Below are 27,202 nucleotides of genomic sequence, written 5' to 3'. Positions count from 1 at the left end.
TTTTCTGCAAATATGCATATTGTGATACACCTTATAAATAATAGTATGAAATACTTTTTAAGATATAAATATACATATATACTAAATCTACAACTTTGTTTAGTGATACTAATCTTTAAAAATAAAATTAAATTCATACTGCACACTTCTAGGAAGAAGATTACTTTGCTAATTGTGTGAAATGTATAAGTCATAAAATTCAACTAGTCCAGAAACATTATAGCAGTAATGAATAGCTCACAATATAGTAGTCCTCTCACTTGTCTGTTGGGGGTACATTCCAATACCTCCAACAGATGCCTGAAAGTACAGATAATACTGAACCTTATATATACCATGTTTTTCCCTATACATAACAGACATACATACGATAAAGTTTAATTTATAAATTAGGCACAGTAAGAGACTAATAATAACTAATAGTAAAATGAAAAATATATACTTAATAAAAGTTACATAAATGTGATCTCTCTCTCTCTCTCTCTCTCTCTCTCTCTCTCAAAATACATTAAAGAGAAAAACCATAAACCATAAAACAGACTCTTAAGTATAGTGAACAAACTGAAGGTTACTGGACCAGAGGTGGGCAGGGGGATGGCTTAAATACATGACGGGGAATAAGAAGTGCACTTGTGATGAGTACTGGGTGTCGTATGGAAGTGTTGAATCACTAATTGTACATTTGAAACTAATACTACACTGTATGTTAACTGGAATTTAAATAAAAACTCATATGTATATATAGTATATTATTAGACACATTATTGTACTGTATTCACTTTTCTTATTCTTGTGATGATATAAGATGATAAAATGCCTATGTGATGAGATCTAAAGTGAGGTGAGCGATGTGCATTGATGTAACATTAGTTTAAGACTGACCTTGTAACTATATATCGAAAGGAGGACCATCTGCTTCCCAACCACAGTTGACAGCCCCTAATGGAAATCTTGGAAAGGGAAACTGCAGATGGGAGGCGGCCACTACTGTACTCTCATAGTGAGAAAGGATAGGGTATCAAGTCTAAAAACGATAGAGTTACTAAAAGCTGGGACTATCTCCTAAACAACAGTAACAATGGATTTAGTGACTTTCAGGTTTAACATGTAGACTCTAGAAATGAAAAGTATATATATAGATCTTCCTTGACTTACAAGGGTTTCTATCTTGATCAACCCATCTAAGTTGAAAATATTAAGTTGCAAATGAATTTAATACATGTAGCCTATGAACATCATACCTTAGCCTAGCCTACCTTAAATGCACTCAGGACATTTTCATTAGCCTACAGTTGGGTAAAATCATCTAACACAAAACTTATTTTATAAAAGTATTGATTATCTGAAGTAATTTATTGAATACTGTACTGAAAGTGAAAAACAGAAAGGCTGCAAGGGAACAAAGTGGTTGTAAGAATATCAGTTGTTTACCCTTGCGATGGCGTAAGTTGACTGGGAGCTATAGCTGCTGCCACCACCCAGCATCACGAGAGAGTTTCCTAAGGCATATCGCTAGCGTGGGGAAAGATCAAAATTCAAAATTCAAAGTACATTTTCTATCAAATGTGTAACACTTTCACACCACTGTAAAGTCAAAAATTGTTAAGTCAAACCATCACAAATCAGGGACCATGAAAAATTTCTGAGAGACTGAAAGTAGGTAACATTGAAGAAAACTTCAGTCCAGGGCATGCACTGGAGGAGAAAGAAGCATGCAGGACAGAACTTAGAGAGAAAGGCCAGGGTCATTTGAGGTACTTGAGCAAGAACAATTAGGCACTATCACTTACCTCTTCCAAGAAGCCACATAAGTCTCTGTCCTGTATTTAGCCAGAGGCAGATGTGGAAAGGTGGCTAGAACAGAGAGATTAAGTGGAACGGCCAGGACAGGGACATAAGGGGAGTGTCTCAGATGGCTAGTGAAACACAGTACCTGAAGAAATGTTAAAGTGCTCCCATTGATTGTTACAGATTAGCTATCTTCTTCTTACTGGAAACAGTTTAGAGAGCAAACCCTAATAGCAACTTCCCCTGCCCCAAGTGGGCTACACCAACACATGCATTCTAGACTCTAACAATTATGTGACCATGTGCTCTGGTTTTCCCAGGACTTTGGTCTATGCCTATAGTTCTTGTGTCTCATTCAATTTAGCACGTATTTTGAAAACAGCAGCCAAATTTGAGCATAATATCATGTAAACTATCTAGCAAGTAATCTCAACTTTGAAGATGAGCACAAAACCAAGTACTGACAAACATTTAAGGAAAGACAACTCAATTAAAGGGATATTTTTTTAAAACCTCATAACCTCAGGGCATCTGGGTGCCTCAGTCGGTTAAACGTCCAACTTCAGCTCAGGTCATGATCTCACGGCTTGTGAGATGGAGCCCCGCGTCAGGCTCTGTGCTGACAGCTCAGAGCCTGGAGCCTCTTCAGATTCTGTGTCTTCCTCTCTCTCTCTGCCCACCACCCCCCCCCCACCAGCTCACACTCTGTCTCTCAAAAATAAATAAACAGTAAAAAAAAAAAACCTCATAACCAAAGAAACAAAGTGAAAGGTCATTCAGAATCATAATTTTATATCAGAATATTTAATGTCTTAAGACAGGTAAACGAACATATGTAAAATGCTAGAAAATTCAAGATATAATTAAGTAAATAAAATACTAAAGAAGGTTGGTGAGACAACATGAGAAGAAATAATTACTTGTAGTTTCTGAGAATGAGAAGAAATCATATGAGCTCAGACTGAGAGGGTTCAGCTAGATCCAAGCAGAATAAATAAAACAAACAAACAAATAAAACTCTTATATCTATCCAAGTTAATGAAAATTAAAGACCAAAAAAAAAGAAAAAAAAAAAAACTCAACTCCCATATGATTGGAACAAAAGGAAGAAAATTACATTGACAAAAGAATGTTCAGTACCAGTATGAGACACAAGAAGACCACTAAATAATATGAGACACAAAGAGATCTCATAAACAGGTAGAGAGGACAGATTCCCAATAAAGAGATAACAATTTGAGGACTGAACTGTCAGCAGTGACAATGGAAGTTTGAAGTCGGTGGAATGACACTTTCAAGTGCTAAGGAAATTAGATATCAAGCAGAATGATACAGCCAGTAGGGCAATATTACAAAAATAAGGATGACATTAAGACATTTTTATATTTTTTAAAGTTAATTTGTTCAAAAGTAAACTCCTGATGGTCTTTCCAAAATCATCACCTCTTAGATTTGTCTCCATCTCGGTTAATGGAAAATCTCCCAATAGTTGCTTAGACCTAAACCTCTAGGTCACCTTTGGCTTCTCTTTGTCTCACAGCCTATATCAGAACCAGTGGCATATTCTATCATGTTTGCCTTCAAAAAATATCTAGACTGTGACACTTAGCAGCACCGTGACAGCCAGTACTCTGCTCCAAGCCACTATCATCTCTCATTGATACAGCAATAGCCTATTAACTGCTTCCTCTCTTGCTCCCCTCCAGTCTATAATATACAGAGTAGACTTGTTAAAACAAATCACATCAACAGTCCATTCAAAACCCTCTAATAGCCTTCCATCTCACCATGAAGCATGACCTACCAAACCATGTATCATCTGGATATACATGACATCTCTGGGTACATCTACTAATCTCCAAATAATTCTTTCTGCTATAGCCTTACTGGCTTCCTTGCTGTATCTTGAACTTGCTAGTCCCTCCTGTAAAATATATTCCATTTATCTTCAATGCATTTTCATTAGACACTTTCATATTCCATCAGTTCTTTCTGGTCTTGATTCAAAAGTCACCTTCCCAGTAAGGATTCCTTTACCTGATCTAAAATTTTATGTCATATATTTTTGCTTTATTTTTTCTGCGACAGAACATAAGATAAAACACAACTATATATTTTATATTTTATCATGCTTATTGCCTGTCTTCCTCCCTAGAATTTTAGTGTCATGAGAGCAGGGATTTTTGTATGTATATACTTTATGCCGACTACACAATATGTACTGAACTGAATGAACAAATGAATGAATGGAAGCACTTATCACTAAAGTCTATAACTAAAGGAATTTCTAAAAGATATACTCCAAGAAGAAGAAAAATGACCATAGAAGGAACGTCTGAAATTTAAAGGAGATGAAAAAAAATTATAAATATGGGTGAATCTGAATAGCACTTTATTGCAGAAAACAATTCGTCACGTTAAAGAAAACAAAGATCTTGATGACACGTAAACTTTATTAAGTGTGCATGTAGCAATACCAAGGGCATTTACTAAAAAAGAGAAATTAAGGGTATATGGTTCCAAATTAGTAGGAAAAACAAATGAAACAGGGTGGTGGTAGAGGATGGTGGAGGCCCTAAATCATTTCAAAGAAAAAAAAAGACAAGAAATACAGAAAGTAGAGAACAACGGAAAAATAGAGATTTTGTCACCTGGTTATCAAAACAAAATCTACCTCTTTCCTGAATAGGAAAGGGTTCTCACTAAAAAAATAGTTGGAAGTAAAAGGTTGAAGAATAATATGCTAGACAAATTCTAACAAAAACAAAAGGCTGATATAGCTAAAAGTATGAGTAAAGATAAAGAGGGGCAATATAACACGATAAAACGTTCAGCTCAACAGAAGCCTATAATATGTAGTCACCTAATAGTATTGATTCAAAAATTAGTAAGTGAAAATTAAACAGACCATTAGGAGTAATTGTAAAATATATCATTATAGTGGAGTTTTTTGACACACCACTCAGGGTAATTAATACATTAAGCAAGATATAGAAGATATATTGGGGCGCCTGGGTGGTTCAGTCAGTTAAGCATCTGACTCTTGATTTTGCCTCAGGTCATGACCGACCTCATGGTTCATGAGTTCAAGACCCACATCAGGTTCCGTGTTGACACTGCAGAGCCTGCTTAGGATTCTCTCTCTCTCTCTCTCTCTCTCTCTGCCCCTCACCTGCTTTCTCACTCTGTCTCTTAAAAAATAAATAAACAAATAAACAAATAAATAAATAAACTTAAAAAATTTTAAAGATATAGAAGATTTGAAAAATTCAATTAATAAGCTTAATCTAGCTGACATCTATAGCATTATATCCAATGACTGGAAAATACACATTATTTTCAATTGTAAATGAAATATTTACTAAAATACTATGTATTAGGCTATAGAACAAGTCTTAAGAGATTTCAAAACACCGACAATATGTAAATAACATTTCTTGACTATAAAATTTATAATTTAGTTAACACACAATTACAAAAAATGTTTTTAATAAGGCTATAAACATTTGAAAAATTTAAACAGAATTTTAAATTTTTTTTTTTTCAACGTTTTTTATTTATTTTTGGGACAGAGAGAGACAGAGCATGAACGGGGGAGGGGCAGAGAGAGAGGGAGACACAGAATCGGAAACAGGCTCCAGGCTCCGAGCCATCAGCCCAGAGCCTGACGCGGGGCTCGAACTCACGGACCGCGAGATCGTGACCTGGCTGAAGTCAGACGCTTAACCGACTGCGCCACCCAGGCGCCCCTTAAACAGAATTTTAAATAACATAGATCAAAGGAGATATGATAATGTACACTAGTATAAATTTAGAACTGAATGGCACTTAAAACACTGTAAGCAAAAGGAAGTAGCAACAAGTAAATAAATGTGGTTGCTTTAAGCCAGAGAGATTTTGAAATTGTCTGCTTACAAATAGACCAATAGCTAATTAAAAACTTCCCAAATCTTTCTTCTTGAAGCTAGAAAGGAGCAAAAAAAATCTGGTAACAATGATTGATAAAAAAAATTTCAAGAAAGTAATATTATAGGCTAACCTCATTCCTAAATGTACAACAATCCTTGAGATAATATTGTAGATCTAATTGTGAAAAACAAAGCAACAAAATGTCTATAAAATTATTTAAGAACTATGATAGGAAAATAATTCTTTTTTTTAAGGTTTATTTATTTATTTTGAAACAGAGAGAGAGAGAGCACAAGAGGGGGAGGTGCAGTGAGAAGAGAGACAGAATCCCAAGCAGGCTCTGTGCCATCAGCACAGAGGCCAATGCAGAGCTCCAACTCATGAACTGTGAGATGATGACCTGAGCCAAGACCAAGAGTCACTCAATCAACTTAGCCACTCAGGTGCCCCAAAAGGGAAATAATTTTTAATCAAGATGCAAAAGCAATGACTTTAAGGAAAAGATGAATAAATTCAATATTAAAACTGAGAAGTTGTGTTCATCAATAGAAATCATTAAGAAACTGGAAAACAAATCACAGTATTTACAGTATGTATAACCAATAAATATAACCATAATATATTAAGAACTAATCAATAATAAAAATAATTAATAGAAAAGAGATATGAAAAGGGACTTAAAAAAATTATCCAAATGGCCAAAGAGCACATGAAAAAGGATCAAATTTCACTAGTCATCAGGAAAATGAAGAATAAAGCCTCAGTGAAATACTCCTAAACGAGAATGGCTAAAAGAAAAAAGAGTGACAACACTACAGTTGGTGCAATTGCGGAGCAAGTGCAAATCTCATGTATTACTGGTGGGAATATAAATCACTACATCCACTTGGAAAAACTAAAGCATCCACCTGAACATACATCAGACACTATGACCCAGAAACTCCATTCCCAGGCATATGAATCAAGAGAAATGCATATTTATATACACCAAAAATATATCAACAAGAATATTCACTATAACATTTTTCATGAAAGCCCTAAACTAGAAACAACCCAAATTTCCATCATAGCAAGATGGATATAGAAAATCTGATACATTCTCATAATGAGAATGAACTAATGACTGCCACCTGAAACAATATGGTTTACACCCCATTCAAGGTTGAGAATGAATTCATATACAAAATAGTATACACCTTATTACTCAATTTACACATAAGTTGAAAATAGTGAAAATAAACCACTGGTGACAGAAGCCAGAATAATGGTTAGCAACTAGGAGAGAATTAGGGGAGGGGTTAAGGATATTTTGTTTCTTCATTTGACAATGGTTACATGGGCAGTTAAATTTATAAAAATGCACTGAGATATAAACTAATAACTTGTGTACTTTTCTATAATATTTTAATGTAATGATTTTTATTAGGAGGTAAAGCCAGAGGCTTCATTGTCTCCTGAAAATATAAATTTGATATTTCTGTTATTGCTTTGTAATATATTTACAATAAAAATTACATATGATACCCAAAATGCTAAGAGATAGATACACTGAACCTATGTTGGCATAATTTAGCTTTATATATAAAAGTAGACTTTTAAAATATATTTTAACACTGTAACATTTCTAAGAATTCCACATTTGATTACATTTCCTCAAAATGCAAATCATTCTGTAGTGAAAGAAAAAGTCTGCACATATAATCTCAAGTTCAGAAATGAAAACTTTTAACAACATGGAATGATGTTTTAAGAGAATTGTAATGTATTCAGGTAACCAATGCTGACTCTTCAAAGTAAGGTACAAAAAAATCAATTTTTATCACTTGAAATCTATTGCAATTAGAGAGCAATGCCAAGTCACTGACACACTAATGGGTTTCGAAATATTTCAAAAAGAAAAGGAAATTGCTAAGTGTTTTAATTGAAATGCAGTTCTAGTAAGTATAACAAATTGGATAATATAATTTTTCTGTAAAGCTACCGTATAAAACTATCATAACAGTGTTGAGTTTTAATAAATCTATAGCATTGTCTAGATACATTTTACATAAAGTTATCCTACATTGAACTATTTAAAAACTTTTATTATATCTTCTACTACAGAAAGAGTTGTTTTTCTGTGTTCCAAGTGTCTGAATTCTAATTTAATTTTAGAACAGTTGTGTAGCATTTCCAAAGAGGATTGGCTCTACACATGGCTTGCTAGAAAAGAATATTCTGATTGAAATATATTTTTATGAATTTAGCTGCAACTGTAACCTACATGGAAATGATTACTTAGAGTTAGACACTAGATTTTCTAATTCCTGGGGTGTAAAATTAACAGTTGCAAAACCATACTTTCTGACCACACACACAAAAAAAAAACTGTAATAATTACACATAAAAAGTAGAACCACTTCAGGGTGTCTGGGTGACTCAGTCAGTTAAGCACCCAACTCTTGGTTTTAGGCTCAGGTCATGCTCTCACGGTTTCCTGAGTTCATGCCCTGCATCCGGCTCTGTGCTGTCAGCACAGAACCTGTTTGGAATTCTCCCTCTCCCTCTCTCTCTGTACCTCCCCCACTTATGCTCTCTCTGTCTCTCTCAAAAATAAACAAATAACCATAAAAATTTACAAGTAGAACCACTTCAAGAATATCACTATCTTCACTTTTCCTATCTCCCTCTATTTCTTTAATCCTGCCTTCTTGTCATTTAGTTAATAACATTTTATCCTTTGAGTCTCCTGATTTCTATGATTATATTCCCTGGGCTTAAAAAGAAACATCCCCTCTCCAACAAACACACACATTTCTACATTTTATTATCATTCAACCAGGTCAAGAAAATCTATCTTCCTCCTTCCCACTCATCTTTCCTTCTTTTCTTCCTATACCTCTCCCCCTACTGTAATGCTAATATCACACTATGGTCAATAAAACACTTTAATGATGGAGCAGTATTTCAAGGACTAGCACAACTTACTCCTGGTGCATTTAGATTTCTTTCAACCACCAATTTAGAAACTATGGTGAATATGTAACCAGACATGAATCTAGAGTAGTAAGTTTGGCCAGTGACACAGCTGGCTGCTATTCAGAATTAAAATTACAACAGAATAAAGCTCATATCAACCCTCCCACCCCCACAAAATTTCTTTTTGCTTTCTCCCTTAAGATTCATTTCCCCATACTATACACTGGGGAAGGCAGTATGAAGACTGTCTCATTCTTTTTTCACATTCTCCACAGCATGGTAGGCCCTTCATTCCTCCCAGGCTTGTAGAGTCTGGGGTGAAGGGGTAATGGGGAGTTATTGCTTAATGAGCATAGAGTTTCAATTAAACAAGATGAAAAGAGTTCTGAGGATAGATGGTGGTAACGGTGGCAGAACATTATGAATGTATTTAATATGACTGAACTGCACCCTTAAAATGCTTACGATAATCAATTTTATGTTATGTGTATTTTACCACACACAAAAAAGAACTTAGAGACCAGTACACTAATAACGTTCCAATCCATTAAAAAGAATACATTAAATCTCCACTTGGCATCAGTGTCATCCTATCCTTTGCAGCCTTTAACTGTAGAGATTATGCTTTTCATTCTCAAGGATTAGGTCTTTGAGGGCATTCACTCCTAATAAAAACTAGTTCCATCAATAATAAATTCTAAAAACTAATAATAATAAAAATCTGACCTGAGGTGAAGATTTCATGAATCAAGTTTTTCTTTTGTTTTGTTTTGAGGTGTTTTTTATTTTGTTTGTTTTGTTAGGGGTGTGTGTTTGGGTTTTTGTTTGTTCGTTTGTTTTACTGTTTATTTTTTAATAATTTTTTTAACGTTTATTTATTTTTGAGACAGAGAGAGACAACGCATGAATGGGGGAGGGGCAGAGAGAGAGGGAGACACAGAATCGGAAGCAGCCTCCAGGCTCTGAGTCATCAGCCCAGAGCCCGACGCGGGGCTCAAACTCAGGGACCGTGAGATCGTGACCTGGCTGAAGTCGGACACTTAACGACTGAGCCACCCAGGCGCCCACTGTTTATTTTTTAAAGACAGAGACAGAGACAGAGTGTGAGTGGGGAGGGGCAGAGAGGGAGACAACAGAATCCAAAGCAGGCTCCAGGCTCTGAGCTGTCAGCAGAGAGCCCGATGCAGGGCTTGAACCCACAGACCACGAGATCATGACCTGAACTGAAGTCCAACGCTTAACCAACTGAGCCACCCAGGCACCCCAAATTCAAAAAGCAGATTATACACAGAAGAAAGAATTAATGAACTGAAGAGAAGGCTAAAAAAAATACCTACATGATGCATGGGGAAACAAAAGAATGGGACAGGAAGAAGAGGTTGTAAAAGAAAACAAAAGAAGCTATGTTTAATTGGACTTGAAAAAGAAGGACGAGGGGGAGGAAGAATATGAAGGAGAAAAGAAAGAAGAGTGAAAAGATGCAATCTTTGAAGATGTAATGACAGAATTTTCCATAAACGGGAAAAAAAAAAAGACATCAAGGCAAACTCAAGAAGCAGTATATAAATCTATTAGGATAAATAAACAGAAAAGCACACCTAGATACAACTTAAGTATTCATGGATGGATGAATAAATACAGAAGGTAAAGGTGCAATAGAATGTTATTCAGCTAGGGCCGCCTGGGTGGCTCAGTCAGTTAAGTGGCCGACTTTGGCTCAGGTCATGATCTCCCAGTCTGTGAGTTCGAGCCCCGCGTTGGGCTCTGTGCTGACAGCTCAGAGCCTGGAGCCTGTTTCAGATTCTGTGTCTCCCTCTCTCTGACCCTCCCCTGTTCATGCTCTGTCTCTCTCTGTCTCAAAAATAAATAAACGTTAAAAAAATTTTAAAAAAAAGAATGTTATTTATCTATAAAAAAGAGAAATTCCTACCATTTGTGACAACATTGAAGACATTATGTTAAGTGAAACAAGTCAGACAAAGACAAGTACTATATGATATCATTTACATGTGGAATCAAAAAAAAAAGAAAGAAAAAGAAAAGAATTACTAATGCTTTTGTTTAGGAAAAACGTTCCTAAAATTTGGAATAATGAATAGAGACGGTGTCATTTGCCCTTAAATTATTCTCTGTAAATCCAAATCTCTTTCATAAATAGAAAAATTATCTCATTCTATTGATATTACAAATTACATTATTATATTTTATACTGGCCTGCCTCCTCATTGTCTGGAGAATTATTAGACTAACAAGGTGAGAATGGGTAGAGGGCTTAAACTTTCCCAAGCCCAGCTTCCCACTCTTGGCAGAAATCTATCCCAAAGCATTATGAACAGTTAAATCATCCAGCTTATGCTTACATAACTCCATTAACAAGAAGCCTCCTGGTTTTTTTTTTAATGATTCATTTTTTAATTAAAAAAAATAGACACTCAGAAGCCAAATATCAACTTCTTTTATTTCTCTAGGGCTTTGAGTTTTGATCTTCCTGTCTCTGGAACCATGTAGGCCAAACTTCTATTTACTGGAAGAGAAACTTAAGGGGATTTGAATTAAATAGTTTTTTCTGTTTCCCTGGAGCATATGGTTAAATTTGGTATATTAAATTAAATGCATGTGCAAAACACCTGTTGTTTAAGGTTCTTGTGTAATAGATTCATATCTGACTCTCACAGTAAATTATAACTTTATGATGAGACAGCATATCTGCCATGGTCACCAATATATTTTATGAGCCTAACACTGCCCTACAAAAGTACAGAGCTCAGGAGATATGTGCTGAAGGAATGAATGTATTACATCATTCCCTTTCATAGGTGTTAGTTTCTAGTTTAACTGATACTTTCTGACTCATTTCAATAAAAGTGATTTCCCTTAATTCATTTAGCCCTGACCGGGTGAAAATATAGTACTTACACCTCATACATTTGAAGAAGTTTCCTAACTCTTGAAGCAACTTCCTCCATTAAAAGGCAATTAAGTTGTTCTTATAGTCCCAAAATTTTCATACATTTTAGACAAAACTTAATTTGGGTGTTTTGTTTGTTTGTTTGTTTGTTTGTTTGTTTTTTGGTGGGTGTGCTTTTTTAAGTAGAGTCTATGCATGACTTGGGGCTTGAACTCATGACCTTGAGATCAAGAGTTGCATGATCTACCAAATGAGTCAGCCAGGTGCCCTGCTAAGACTTAATTTGATTAGCTTCATTCACATTTGAAAGTCAGTATCAAAGCAATGAGTACTCTTTATGAATTATAGGATTATATAATGAACCTAGGATTATATAGTTGACCCTTGAACAACACAGGTTTGAACTGTGTGGGTTCACTTGTACATGGATTTTTACAGTATAAAACTATAAATGTATTTTCTCTTTATGACTTTCTTAATAACATTTTCTTTTCTCTAGCTTACTTTATGGTAAGAATGCAGTATATAATACATATAATATTCAAAATATGTGTTAATCAACAGTCTGTTACCAGTACAGCTTTCAGTCAACAGTAGGCTATTAGTAGTTAAGTTTGGGGGGAGTAAAATTTATGCATGGATTTTCAACTATACAGAGGGTCAGCGTCCCTAATGCTTGCATTGTTCAAGGGTCAATTATATAAATGCATACATCTGTAAAACAGTTTTCTCTTTGAAAAATTACCATAAAATTTAATAAGCAAATATTATTTTTAACATTATTTTCATAGGTAAAATGTCAAAAAATTTTAAAAGATACAGCACTTTGAACTACTACAAATATATATGTAATTATAGATTCACATGTCATAATTATAATAATTATGTCATAATTATAATAATATGTCATAATTATTTGACAAATCAATGAGGATTTGCCACTGTGTACCTTCCTGGCTTACTAATATACTATAAACTGTTTGTAACCTTACTCTTTCTATGTTTAAGAAACTTATATTAACAGCTGCTCCTCTACCAAGGAGATATCTGCACACCCATGTTTATTGCAACATTATTAACAAGAGCCAAGATATGGAAGCCTAAGTGCCCAACAACAGATGAATGAATAAAGAAGATGTGGTATGTAGAGACATGGGATATTTTTCAGTCATGAGAAAGAAGGAAATCCTGCCATTTGCAACAACATGGATGGACCTTAAAGACATTATACTGGGGTACTTAGGTGGCTCAGTAAGTTAAGCATCCGACCCTTGACTTCTGCTCAGGTCTTGATCTTGTGGTTCATGAACTCAAGCCCTGCAAAGAGCTCTGTACTGACAGTGTAGAGTCTGCTTAGGATTCTCTCTGTCTCTCTCTCTCTGCCTCTCTCTCTCTTAAAATAAACTTTTTTTAAAAAGGCATTATACTAAGTGAAATAAGTCAGAAAAAGAAAGATAAATACTGTATGATATCAATTACATGTAAAATATAAAGAAAGCTGAACTTATAAAAAAAAAAAAAAAAGAGACAGTAAAATTGTGGTTGCCAGGGGCTGAAGACTGGGGGATAGGAGTCTTTATGGGTACAAACTTATAATTAGTAGGTAAGTAAGTACTGGAGACATAACACAGCATAATGATTATAGGCAACAATATTGTATTATAAACGTGAAACTTGCTTAGTGACTAGATCTTAATAATTCTCATCACAAAAAAGAAATGATTATGTGACCTGATAAAGCTGGTAGTTAACGCTACAATGGCAATCATATAGCAATATATAAAAGTATCAAATCAACCTTATGTTGTATACCTTAAACTTATATAATGTTATATGTCAAATATATCTCAGGAAAAAAAATTTTAACAGACCTGCTCATCCATTTGCAATAAATTTATATGTGATTTTGGAAACAACTGTGATATAGGGGACACTAAAATTGACTTTTATTATAATCATCTGTGGACATTTTTCTCCCTTGCTAGATACCAGGAATTTGAATACAAGGATTGAATAATTTTCCTTTATTCATAGCACAGTGCCTGAAACATAATATGTGCTCAAAAAACATTTTTTTAATAAATAATGAATGAACAAAACAATTGAACCATCTGGGTCTTATTTCTGTTTATATTATTTTCTATCTGTGTTAATATGACCAAATTTTCTCCTTTTTTTAATTACCTGCCTTTTAGTTTTCTCCTTTATAAATAAGGACGGTGATCATAACTCATAAGGTAGTTGTGATAATCCAGTAATGAATGTGAAATGCCTGGGAAACTTAAAACTTTCATTCAAATATAATACATGTCTATTTTAATCATTAATTTATCTAACTGAGCCACCTTCCTCTTTGTGGCTTTTATCTACCCAACTCTAATGTTCTCTCCCACCTTCTTAGATGATTTCAGAACATGAATCATCTTATTACATTACCCTATTAAATATTTCTAAAATAGTTTAATATTACTATTAATAGCCTTTACAATCCTGGACTTTCTAACCTTAATCTTGATCCAATTTTAATTGTAGGCATGAACACACCTTCAACTTAACAATGACATAGAATATCAATTTCTTATTCTTAAACCACATCACCTTTGAGACCTATAATGAAGCCTTGTCTTGCCCACCCATCAATTATTCCATATTTTTACTTAGAACTAACTTTATCTGCCTTCATTTGTCCCCTTTCTCTGCTTAGAATTTGTTATCTAGTGCTGCATTAAAAACTACCCCCTCAAAACTAGTGGCTTAAAACAACAATAATCATTTGTTTCGATCAAAACTCATGCACTTTAAGCATGACTCAGAAGAGAAGATTCATCTCAGCAATACAGGGTATGGTGTCAGCTGGGGCAGCTTGACTGGTGGGTGGAGATTCTTGTACTTCCATTCACTTACAAAGCTGGCTAGTCCATGCTGGAGGTTGTCCCTGAGCTAGGACTGGGGGCCTCATTTCCTCTTCACGGACCTCTTTATAGGCACTTGGTTAAGGCACTGCAGGATGGCTAGTTTCAAGAGTAGGCATTCTGAGAGGACCATCCAGAAGTGCATGAAGTTATTATGATTTAGCCTTGGCAGTCACATAGCAATTCTTTTGCCATATTCTACAGAAGAAATACCAAAAGTCCACCATGGAATTGGAAATAAACTCCAATACTCAATGAGAGCAGTGTCAACACTGCACTGTGTGAGGAACATGTAGGATAGAAGATATTGTGGCAAAAATTTGGAAAGCACAATCTTCCATAGTCCATTCTCTGGCTACATTTCGTATCTCCCATATGTAAAATACAAGCCACTCTGTGAAGGACTCCCAAATTTCAACCTGTTGTGGCATTAACTTGAACCTCAGGATTTTCTCATCTAATTCTGATTCAGATGTGGATGAGACTCCTCTGTTTTAGTACTTCCGTACAACTCTTTGAATACTGTTCCTCTCAATCTAAAGGCCTTGAATTAAGAGACAACTTATCTGGCTCACAGATAACCTATAGCCTAATGGTAGAACAGACATAAGATAAAGGCTATCACTACAGCCACTCAAAGGCAGAAAAACAGGAGGGACATAGCAGTCATAGGCTCAAGACATTTCAAATCCAGTGGAGTTCATATTGCCAGTTCCTAAATTAGGGTCCAATCCTAATTCCTAGGAGTTGTTCAGTATGTTTCATTACTCCATTCTGTGGGCTTCTGGTTCTGTCTTCTAAGTTATCTTTCTTTTTATACAAGAAGTAGCCCATGTTTGCAATGAGGTGGTTTTTAGCCAACTTCCTATCTGTAGAAATTTGAGAGTCCAAAGTCTTCTTTTTATTCTATATACTGTGTCTATCCTTCTTAATTCCAAGCCAATGTAATTTTTTAAAGTGTGGCCTCTTTGTTTTATTGATTTATAATTCACTCCATTATATAATGCTATACCCACAAAATGTATAAGATAAGATCTCTTCTATATATTACCTGTCTATATAAAATACACATGTTGTCAAATATTTCTTACATTTTTACATCATTTTCTACTTTAAGGCTATAACTCTATGTCAGACTTTGATTATATTATCCTTTATATTCTAAAATACTGTATACAAGTTCCTTCCAACCCCCACTCCCACATACTTATTCTCTACTTCTCAAATGAAGCTTTTCCCAAAGTCTCCAAAAAAAAGTGAATAACTCTGAAAACTCAGTATACCAGGCATAGGATAATTTTGCCTATAAATATATGCTTATTAATAAATATGATCATGTTCAAATTGTATATAAAGAGCTTACTTGAAATATATATAAACTGCCCAATGAAATAAAGTTAACTTGAGGTTGAAATGAATAAAATTAGCTCATTTTCAATAATATATCCACCATTTTTAACAACGATATAGAATCAACAAATCCTCAATACTGATCTGATCTATTTTTGCCCACACTCAGAATTACCTTGCATTTTAACATCCCAGAAGCATTCTGGAAGCTATAGAAAAACAACAGCAAAAATTACGTATTTATTGCAGTAGGTTAAGTACTCACCAAGAGGGATAAACTGCATTTTGATAAACCCTATAGCATTTCTAAAGCTGTAATATTACAAACCACTGAGAAAATAGAATAAATAATTAGTTTTCACACTACACTGACTTTTATATCAAAGGTATTACTTATGTTTATTGAAAAAGTGAACAAAACTACCAACATGGTATATGTTCAATTAACTTCTAAGATAAATTATAGTTTTTTTCTGAAATAATTTCCTATGGGAGTGTGATGCAGAAATCACAATGTTATTTTCATGAGAAATGATCTATACTTTCTACATAAAATAAGTCTCAGCACCTGTTACTATCAGCCTTCAAATGTGTTCTATGCTGCATATGTTGCAGAATCTTTCATTTATTTAACTATTTGATTTTAATAAACATTGTGCTTTAAACTTCAATTGTTTTTCACCTAAAATCTTAAAATAAGTTTTACTTACTATAAAGCAATGTATGTGCTTTATTAGAGGAAACAACTGAAAAGCAAAACAAAATCTTCTGTGAATCTAAGGTAGTTACTTATATATTGTTTCCTCAGTAAGGCCTTCCCTGATAACATTATTTGAAACTGTGCTTAACCCACTCTGAACTCCTACTCTTCCTTCCCTCTCTTATTTTTCTTCATAGCATTTATAATGATTTGGTATTCATTCTTTTTCCTTTCTTCTTTTGTTTTTTTCCTTGCTTTCTTTCATCTATCAATTTATTGATCTACTTATTCTCTTAAATGTCTAATCCATTAAATGTCTCTTACATCTCGTATTACACTCTATGAAACAATGTTTCTATTTTGTTCACTGCTTTATCATAAGGCCCTGGAAGAGTGGTTAATACATAAGAGTCCCTCAGTGTATATTTGTTAACGATTAATCAAATGAATCTTATCTTGTTACCAGGTTTAAATACATATACCATTTGAAAAATTTTCATACGACTCTACCCAGTTGATGTATGAGAATTAACTAAACCCCATTTTTGTTTCTTTAGAACATTTTAAACTTTTCATTACTAGTGTTCTTTAATGAATCTCCTCGATGCTTAAATTTTGGCATATCGTTTATTATTTCCCTAGGGTAATCTCAGAAGTAGGATTTGGGGGTTAAATGGCATATATTTGAAACATTGTGCCAGCCTGCCTTTGAGAATCACTGCTATCAATTTACACTCCCATCATGTTGTGTAAGAGTCCCCAGTTTCTCACACTCAATATTTTCATTCATTTTCTTTTTTTTTTTTTTTTTAATGTTTGCTTATTTTTGAGAGAGACAGACAGACAGACAGACAGAGCGTGAGCAGGGGAGGGACAGAGAGAGAGAGGGAGACACAAAATCCAAAGCAGGCTCAAGGCTCTGAACTGTCAGCACAGAGCCCAATGCAGGACTTGAACTCACGTACCCGGGGGAATCATGACCTAAGCTGAAGTCAAGTGCTTAACCGACTGAGCCACCCAGATGCCCTCATTCATTTTCTTTTTAAACTTGCTGTTAGGGTACCTGGGTGGCTTAGTTGGTTAAACATCCAACTTCAGCTCAGGTCATGATCTCACAGTCTGTGGTTTCAAGCCCCATGTCGGGCTCTGTGCTGACAGCTTGGAGCCTGCTTCAGATTCTGTGTCTCCCTCTCCCTGGCTGCCCCTACCCTGCTTGCACTCTGTCTCTCTTGCTTGCTCAAAAACAAATAAACATTAAAAAAAAATTTTAATAAAAACAAAAAAATAAATAAACTTGCTGAGTCTTTCCCTCTTCTAAATGTCCAAAACCAGGTCAATAAGAGTGATAAAGTAATGTTTAAGCCCTTTTTCACTTAACAAAAATTTTACTTTACCTGAGCTGGATAAATCACAAAACCATTCACATGTCTATGAATTAAACCTTGATGCAATAAGAGTAGGTTGCTTTATAATGTGATGCACTTCATTTAATAATTTCTTCATTAAATTTTTGTAATGTGTTTTTATGGGTTACACAACATTTAATGCTCTTATACTGATTGCAAATATACTATTTCCCTCTTTAATTTAGACTAATGAAAATAAATTTTCTCTCTCTTAAATATATGCAAAAACTTGATTTATGAATATAACAAAACCACTTCCATGCTGTTAATAAGAGTTCTAAAATAGGGGCGCCTGGGTGGCTCAGTTGGTTAAGCATCTGACTTCGGCTCAGGTCATGATCTCACAGTTTGTGAGTTCGAGCCCCACGTCGGGCTATGTGCTGACAGCTCAGAGCCTGGAACCTGCTTCACATTCTGTGTCTCCCTCTCTCTCTGCCCCTTTCCTGCTCATGCTCTGTCTCTCTCTGTCTCAAAAATAAATAAACATTAAAAAAAAAAGAGTTCTAAAATAATTTGAAATAAATACATTACTATAAAATGCTGAGTGAATGAATGAATATCCTGTAAGTTGGTAAATAACATAAGAATATTATTCATTTATCAACCAAACTCATAACTCATATCATTTATCAACCTCAGTTCTTAACAATTTAACTACAAATGTTAACAGTATGCATATTCTTTAAGTTTTGTAAGGCAAACCACTCAATTCTTAGTAATGTCATGACTCAAGGAACAAATATGGATAAGATGCTCTATAAATTCAATTTTATAGTTTCATTTATGTGTATATGTATATACACACATAACAACACAAAATTATTTCATCTGGCTTATAAATAATTTGACATATAACCCAAAAGGTCCTTCCTATTAATAATAAGGTAAAGAAAAAATACCAATGTTTAAATGAAAAATAATAGGATTAAAAAACGCTTATTTTTTAAAGTGTTTATTTACATTTCAGTTAGTTAATATATAGTGTTTTGTGGTTTGTCTCTTTTTTCCCCTATGATTATTTGTTTTGTTTTTTAAATTTCACAGATGAGTGAAATCATATTGTATTGTATTTCTCCAATTGACTTATTTTGCTTAGCATAATACTCTCTAGCTCCATCCACGTCATTGAAAATGGCAAAATTTTATTCTTTTCGATGGCTAATATTCCATTATACTTATGGAATATTCCATTATACACATACATACATATATCACATCTTATTTATCCATACATCAGTTTATGGACATTTGGGCTCTTTCCATAATATGGCTAATGCAGATAATGCTGCTATTAAACATGGGGGTTCATGTATCCCTTTGAATGAGTATTTATGTATTCTTTGGGTAAAATGCTGGATCATAAGGTAGTTCTATTTTAACTTTTTGGGAAATCTCCATATTGTTTCCCAGAGTTGCTTCATCAGTTTGCCTTCTCACCAACAATGTAAGAGGGCTTCCTTTCTCCACATCGTCACCAACACCTGTTGTTTCTTGAAAAAACATTCCACTCATAACTAATTCTAAGATATGATATGAAATGATATCTATAGGATAAAAATTGACACAAAGCATATAACCAACAGAACTATTACCACTGTATCTTATTTTATAACAATGATTTTCCTTTTATAAATCACAAGACTTAACATATTTAATTAGATGGTATTCCCAGGAAAAGTTGAACGGTATTAAGAATTATAAACAGATATGGGCTATTCTCATTTTAGACCAGAAAACCATACTACTATGTATATATTAAAAATAATCAAGAATTCTCTGTCATATTCATCAAAAAAAACCTAGCCTAACTGAAAAATCAATAAAAATGAGGAATCTATTTAGAGAGTTGATAATATGATGCCCGAATATCTTTTCCTTGATTAAATCAGTGTAAGAGAATAGGACATATGGAAGTTAATTTTCAATTACCAAAACGAAGCATGGATATTAACTGAATTGGCCCCAGTCACCTATTGAATCTATGTTAAAAACATGTTTTAGATGGTACACCTTAAATAGTAGATTAAATTTAAAATAATGAACAATTCTAATTACTACAATATTTGCACATTTTAGAGGAAATCAAATTTTATACATCATGATATCAGGTAATAGCTTCAGAAATCCATTTTTTCTAATGTGTTTATTATAGAGGCATGTGGGATTTCTGCTGTAATTTCTTTGAATTATAGGCTACTTCTAAGATGCAGGATGGCAATCTTGATGGATTATTAGTTTAACCAGTGTGATAAACTCGTTTCACTTAGCAAGCTGGCTACTCTACAGTTGTGTAGTGACTTTGACAGTCATTATGTCTTTGAATTCAAATAATAACTGTCTTTATAATGAAGATACTCCCCTCTCCCAAATTGTTTCAGAAGCTAGTGCTGGCTTGACAACAAGAAGAAATATATTTCATATTATAATAAGGTTTTATACTTCTAAGGAGCTTCAGAGCTTCTGGAGATGACTTTGAAATTGTCTTATTAATCTTTAATATTCTCATGAGAGCCAAGTAGACAGCAAGTATTATCTGAATTTTGTAAAATAAAACTAATAAAACAATTAGTGAATTTACTTGCCCTAGGCTAAATACTGAAACAATGAAAAATCACAGTGCCAATCCTGACACTTAACTGAAACCTATACATTCCATCTACAATAATTTTTATGGAGAGAACAGTAAAGGCTGAGAAAAAAAATAATCTTCAGAAAACTTGAAGTTCAACATAATTTACTTCAAGAAACCCTGAAATGGATATTTAAAAAAACTTTTTTTAATGTTGATTTTTGAGAGAGAGACAGTGTGAGCAGGGGAGGGGCAGAGAAAGAAGGACACACAGAATCTGAAGCAGGCTCCAGGCTCTGGGCTGTCAGCACAGAGCCCAAAATGGGGCTCAAACCCACAAACTGTGAGATCATGACCTGAGCTGAAGTTGGACACTCAACCAACTGAGCCACCGAGGTGCCCCTGGATATTTATCTATTATTTGATTGTGCTTGGTGATGGTGACCGTGATAGTACCAGAATTTCAAAGAACTAATTCCCCTGTTCCACTTCTGGGTGACCACATAATGAGTGTGGTCAGGGACACTAACAGTGTTTGAATTCTACTTCATAACAAAGCTGAAAACTGACAAAATCAACAATGGTACAGCAAACTCCAGAGAAAAAAAAAATACACAAAGTTAAAATTTGACTTACAATAGACCTTTACGTTGGCAAAATACTTGATTCTTGAAAGAACAGTGAAAAACAAAGCAAGCCTCTATGGATTGTAGGCTCTCTAAGTATTCTCATTGGTTGACAGGTTGTAGTCTCCTAATTTGGTTCTTCATCAAAAACCCTTGAAAGACTTTCTCCATTCTGTTTCATTTTTTTTCTCTTCATATTCTCATAAGTAGTCACTACAACAGTTTGGTTGTTTAGTGGTAACACATTTCTAAATTACTGCTGGAAATGATTGTTCCTATTTTCTATCTAGTTTTCTTGTGTGAAATAACACACTTACCTGATTTATCCTCATTACCAGGAAGAGTTATTGCATTCATTTTTAGTCTAAGAAAACTATTATTAGTAGCTGAACTAATCCTAATTTTTAAAATCAAAATTACTTTGGGAATTTTAACCTTCCCAAATAAATGTTTATCTTTTTATATGGATGTTTTCTTGATACTTGAGAAAAATTAAAATAATTCCATGACACTAACATGATGTGTGTCTTATACGTAGTTAAATTCCTTTCTCCTCTAACAAATCTACCATACTAAGAATTTTGGGTTATTCCCTAGTAGGAAATGACTTTATTAGTTTTAAGTTAAAATGAGTAACATTGTCTTTGGTAAAATTAAGGGACATAAAACTCAAAAAAATCTTATGGCTAAAAAAAATCTAAAATCTTTCACTGAATAAAGCAGATTTTTTTTCATCTTATACATTTAAAAGAGGGGTATGGTAAATATAAAGGTATGTTTATAACATTCTATTTTAGTATGGAAACCTTAATTTTTTTTCCTCATAGCTTTAAAAACACAGTCTGTACTTACCTGGCCCATCAGTCATTTTCTCCAGGCACCGAGGAGCTGTGCTAAGAAAGGAGGTATGTTTCAGCTTAGCCGCAAAACTACGAGGTGGCATGTATTTATGTTGAACTTGGGACATCTCATATGATTTTTGAACATCATAGCTGCCAGGTGCTGGAATGTCCTAGAAATATTTCAGTGGATGAGCATAAACATATCTTATATGGAATATATCTAAGACTAGGTAGCATAGATGTTCACACTAAACAATGGCATAAGTAGAAAAATATGAAAATTTTCTAATCACTTTTTAAAAAAAGAAATTTAAAAGAGTATCCCTAAATTTATGCTCTCTTAATAAAAGTGTAAATTTGCTTGCCAAAATTTAAGGTTAAATAAATAGAATTAGGAAACTTAGATCCATATTCTTTAAAAAAAATAGCCTTTATAATATAGATCAAATTTTCATTTTCAAATTTCACATTGAAAATCAAATTACATACAGGAATGAGAACAATAATTTTTCGTTTTCATAAGCAGCAGAACTATCTCTGCTATATCTGTTCTACATGACCATACTTCACTTCTATGAATGAAACTGCTTATTTCATTTTTAAGATTCCAATTAAGTTAAAAGCCTTCCCCTTTCATCATTTATGGCTGTTTATATGCTCTACAGTTATATTAACATTTTTAATCAACATAAACCACATGGAAATTAATAACTACAATAATAATTCTAAACTCAATTAAATATAAAATATCATTGCACAATTAATGCCTGTAAACTATTAGCTAATTATTTCAATGAAAAAAATTTAACTCCTTTTCCTCAAATTATTTTAAAATAGAAAATGTTATATGTAACATATCTGTTCATCTCTATGATGTAGAAAGATGGAACTTTTCAAGTTTTAATGATTTTCTGGTACACAGGTGACTCTTGTGGCTAATGGTGTGCACTCTAGCACTAGACTTCTTGGGTTTCAAATATCTGTGCCTTACTTCTTTAGAGACCCTAAGCAAGCCACTTAACCTCTGTGATTCTCAGTTTCCTCATTTGTCAGTGGGAAAGATAATAATATTTACATCATAAATCATAGGGTTGTTGTGAGGATTAAATGAATTAAAACAGGTAAAATACTTAGATTGGTACCTAATTCTATAAAAGCATTAGCTAATCTTAACTATTCTACAAAAGCCAATTGCAATGCAAACAAGACAGAACTACCAGAGTTTGGACTAATAGGGGAGTATTATAATGTTTCAAATAAGTCAAACAAATCTGGATATTGAAAAATCAGACATTTAAAGTCCATGTTTTATAAAACATACTTTCTCTGGTTTCTCATACCCTTGTCATCACCTCCAAGCACATGCCAACAACATTATTTTCTACTTCCAAAGAATCACGAAATATGGTAAGGGCACTCAACATGACTAGGGGAGAGATGCTTACATGAAACCTCACATTTCTGGTGTAAGTCCTGTGTCAAACACCAAATGCCACATCGGAAAGTCAACTAAGAAAGGTCAACAGTTGTTTTCTTCTGGCCTATATCAACAGAATATTTAGTAAGAGTGGGCTGAAGAGAAGCAATAATAGCAGTAGCTCCAAAGATGACTTCTGGATCTTTTCGGGCTGCTTCAGTAGTATGTGGAAGGAAAGTGGGAGAGAGTGCCAAAGCACAAAGAAATCGTGAATACACACAACATACTCAAGGGTATTTAGGAAAGCTTTCCAAAGATCTTGACTGTCCCTACTATACACTTTATTTTTCTTATCTGACATTATTATGGTTACTGCTTCCTGAACACCGTGCCTGGTGTCACCACCTATTCCTTTTTCCAGTGCCCAGCCTCTATATGATTGATGGCTATGGCTCCTGCCACATAGGAATCTTTTTTTTTTTTTTTAATGTCTTGAAGCAACAATAAGAAACTGCATCCGTGATCAGTTTTCTTCAGAAATACTGTGTTCCCACCCAGGAAAATTCATCACACTAGTTATCCTAAATTTCAATAGATTCACTGGCTCTTTTATTAAGTGAAAATATATTACCCTTGCTCATGATCACCTGTTCTTACAGCGTATTTACGCTTCTCTGAAAACATACTACCTTCTTTTATCCTTTATCAGTGCTTCTAAGTTCTTCTTACTCATCTTCAATTCTCATTTTGTCTGACCAAGAGACTGATTTTTCAAGTCAATTTCCTAGGCAAATGATTGGTAAGATAAATCTGAAACAATGTCTAATAGCAATAATTTAAACAATACGTATATATGGTACCCTAAACACCATTTCAGGAAAAAACAGTATGTGTAGCTAAGATCATCAAATCTCTCTGGGTGATCCTTTATACATCACAGAAAATAGGAAAGGCACACGGTGAGTGGATATGAAAAACATTTCTCATGGTTTTGTTTTTTTTTTTTTACCCCAGTTATTTGTATCCTGTTCCTGTATTTGGAAAATTCAAAATACTTCCCAGCAGAATCTGAGTCTTGGTCCAAAAACTAAAAATGCCTGATTCGCATATTCCTGGTCTAATTTTTTAGCTAGGACATGAATCTAGGTCCTAGTCTTAAATGACAAACTTTGAACTGGCAGCCAATTATTCAAAGAAACAGACAGCACTAAAAATTCCATTCTAGTGAGGGGCTGGCAATGCTAGAAGCTATGTCCAGCTCACAGAGGCAACAAGAGTAAGTACAGACTGAGGGAAAATGCCACAAAATGTCTGATGAAATAAAAGCTATACCTCAGTGCAAATTAGAGGTAAATCTAAGGTATCCTGACTTTATCTAGAAAACTCAGTCCCTATCTAAAAATGACATAATCACAGAATTAAAATAATTGATGTATGTAAAAATCTTAGAATGGTATCTGATACATAACAAGCACTAGAACTTCCTTCTATTGCCATCATCGTTGTCATTAGCATTATTATTCCTATTAGGTGGGACACTGTATGTAACCTCAAAGATACCTTCCTTGCCTGGAGAGATGTCAACTGGATATTTAAAGGGAAAGCTGCTAGTATGTTAAGAACCAAACAAACAACAATAACAAAACTGAAAAGTAGTCAAGTTGTTGAGAATCACAAGAAGACAATGTCCCAGGCAGTTAAAAAAAAAAAAAATCACTAGTTTCAACCAGCTTCAAGGGAAAGCAGGTCGCCGCATTTATGTTTTGGAAAAACTATTTCACATACTTTGTGACCTTATTCAATTCTGTCAAGCAAGTTGAAGCCCCTGTAAAATTCTCCATGCCCAAATACAAGCTTCTTCTTCAAGGTATTTGACAAATTTTGAACTTGGAAGAGTAGAAAGCTGAAGAGTAAAGCTGAAACTTGAGAGTAGAGGGTAGAACATGCAGGAAGAAATAAGAGACCCTCAGGGTTTCAACCGGAAACTCAAAAGGGTGACAAGGGCAGAGCCACAAAGACAGAGTGGAATCTTAGTCTTGTGGCACTTCTCTGGTAAATCGTCACTAGAAGGACGAACCCCAGCAGTCTACAACAGACCTGACAGCAAGAGCCATATGACAGAAATCCGTGCACTAGACTTAACACTGTGGGTAACTGAACCACAACTACTCTTTTCAAGTTATACAGTAAATGCTCTTTCATATCTATTTTCATTTCTTTTCTGTTTCTAGGGACAAACATATCAATACAATGGTAGGTAGCATAACATAAGAATTATCACTATGCTTTGGCTGAAATAAGCTTTCATTACACCTTTTGGGTAAATTGTTCTGGCTGTTATTTCCTACCTACCTGAGTGTATTCCAGTCTAAAAATGTATTTTAAAATCCCAAATATATAATTATTAAAAAAATCACTAGAATGTATTTTCTAATGAAGCTTGTCCTATCAGTTAAGCGACTTAGGCAGACTTCAATGAAACTTTCAAACAAAGCTTTGAATCACAATCTTTTTTGTTTGTTTGTTTGTTTTTTTATTTATTTTTGGGACAGAGAGAGACAGAGCATGAACGGGGGAGGGGCAGAGAGAGAGGGAGACACAGAATCGGAAACAGGCTCCAGGCTCCGAGCCATCAGCCCAGAGCCTGACGCGGGGCTCGAACTCACGGACCGTGAGATCGTGACCTGGCTGAAGTCGGACGCTTAACCGACTGTGCCACCCAGGCGCCCCTGAATCACAATCTTTAATCAAATGTATATATATGTATATATACATATATATATATAAATGTATGTATATATATATATGGGTCATAAATGTAGTGAAGTTTGCCTCAATATGCAGAAAACGTTTTGATTAAAGCAATTTACCAATATGCTTATTCAAGTTGCTTCTTTTGGCTTTGTAGAGAATAAAGGCATTTCAGATAATAATCAAATTATCTTTGTTTTGCATATTGCAAATTATAATTACAATCACATTACCCTTGCCATTTTTCAGCTTTCCTAACATTTGTCATCCTGAACACATGCCTCTTTAAATATCTGACTTAGGAAAGAATAAGTGTTATTTTAGAACAAAAAAATAATAATATATAATATTCATATAGATAGGAAATTATACTGTTTTGTGATAGGCAAAAATAGAAAATATTGATTTTATTTGCCATAATCTCCTAGCACACCAGAAAAGACTTTTTACCCTAATGCTGGTTTATGAAAGGAACTAAAATTGTAAGCTACACCATGGTACTTCAGGCTCAGTAAAGTATAACAAAAGTGCTGATGGACAAAATCATGTAGACAATAAAACCACTGATTTCACCTACTTTCTCTAATGTAACATTATACAATTCATACTTGAATCACAATTTTGCAGTTGTTTGCTGACATTTCCACTTCATTAGCCTCAGATAGCCTTAAAGTAAAACTCATTATCTTCCCTTTCCCAACTACCCAACCTTCTATCCTTTCTTACCTACCTATAATAACTCCTTATTTAACCAGGTCTGCAAACAGAAAGCTGGCATTTACTTTTCTTCACCTTCCTCTCCCATATCTAAAAATCATCAGTTATAACCATTGTTAACATCTCTCCCTTTATCCTTTTATTGTCTTTACTACCAAAACAATCTTGCTAAGGGCTCTAAAATATACCTGACAACTGTACTGTCTCTTTAAACGTTAGGTCTTCTGTCTCAAACCATCTGCATCACAGTTGCAAATAAGTTATCGTACTAAAACATGACAGAATTCTGCGGGAAACATGCATTGGTTCCTGAGTGCAATGTGAAATTTTTCGGAAAATTATCTTTGGC

General features: G+C 34.2%; 1 protein-coding gene across 3 annotated transcripts in view; it reads right to left on the bottom strand.

Annotated features, from left to right (window-relative positions):
• STPG2 (sperm tail PG-rich repeat containing 2) overlaps nucleotides 1-27,202 on the bottom strand; it is a 549,964-nt gene that overhangs the window by 293,417 nt on the left and 229,345 nt on the right. For all 3 annotated transcript variants that reach the window (XM_058721856.1, XM_058721858.1, XM_058721857.1), the window contains one exon: nucleotides 21,979-22,138. In XM_058721856.1, the coding sequence (XP_058577839.1) occupies nucleotides 21,979-22,138 (160 nt within the window). The remainder of the gene's footprint in view (nucleotides 1-21,978; nucleotides 22,139-27,202) is intronic.

Source organism: Neofelis nebulosa, chromosome 3 (genome assembly GCF_028018385.1).
Source record: "Neofelis nebulosa isolate mNeoNeb1 chromosome 3, mNeoNeb1.pri, whole genome shotgun sequence".
NCBI lineage: Eukaryota > Metazoa > Chordata > Mammalia > Carnivora > Felidae > Neofelis > Neofelis nebulosa.
Note: the sequence above shows the minus strand (reverse complement) of the source record. Positions and strands in the feature narration are given on the sequence as shown.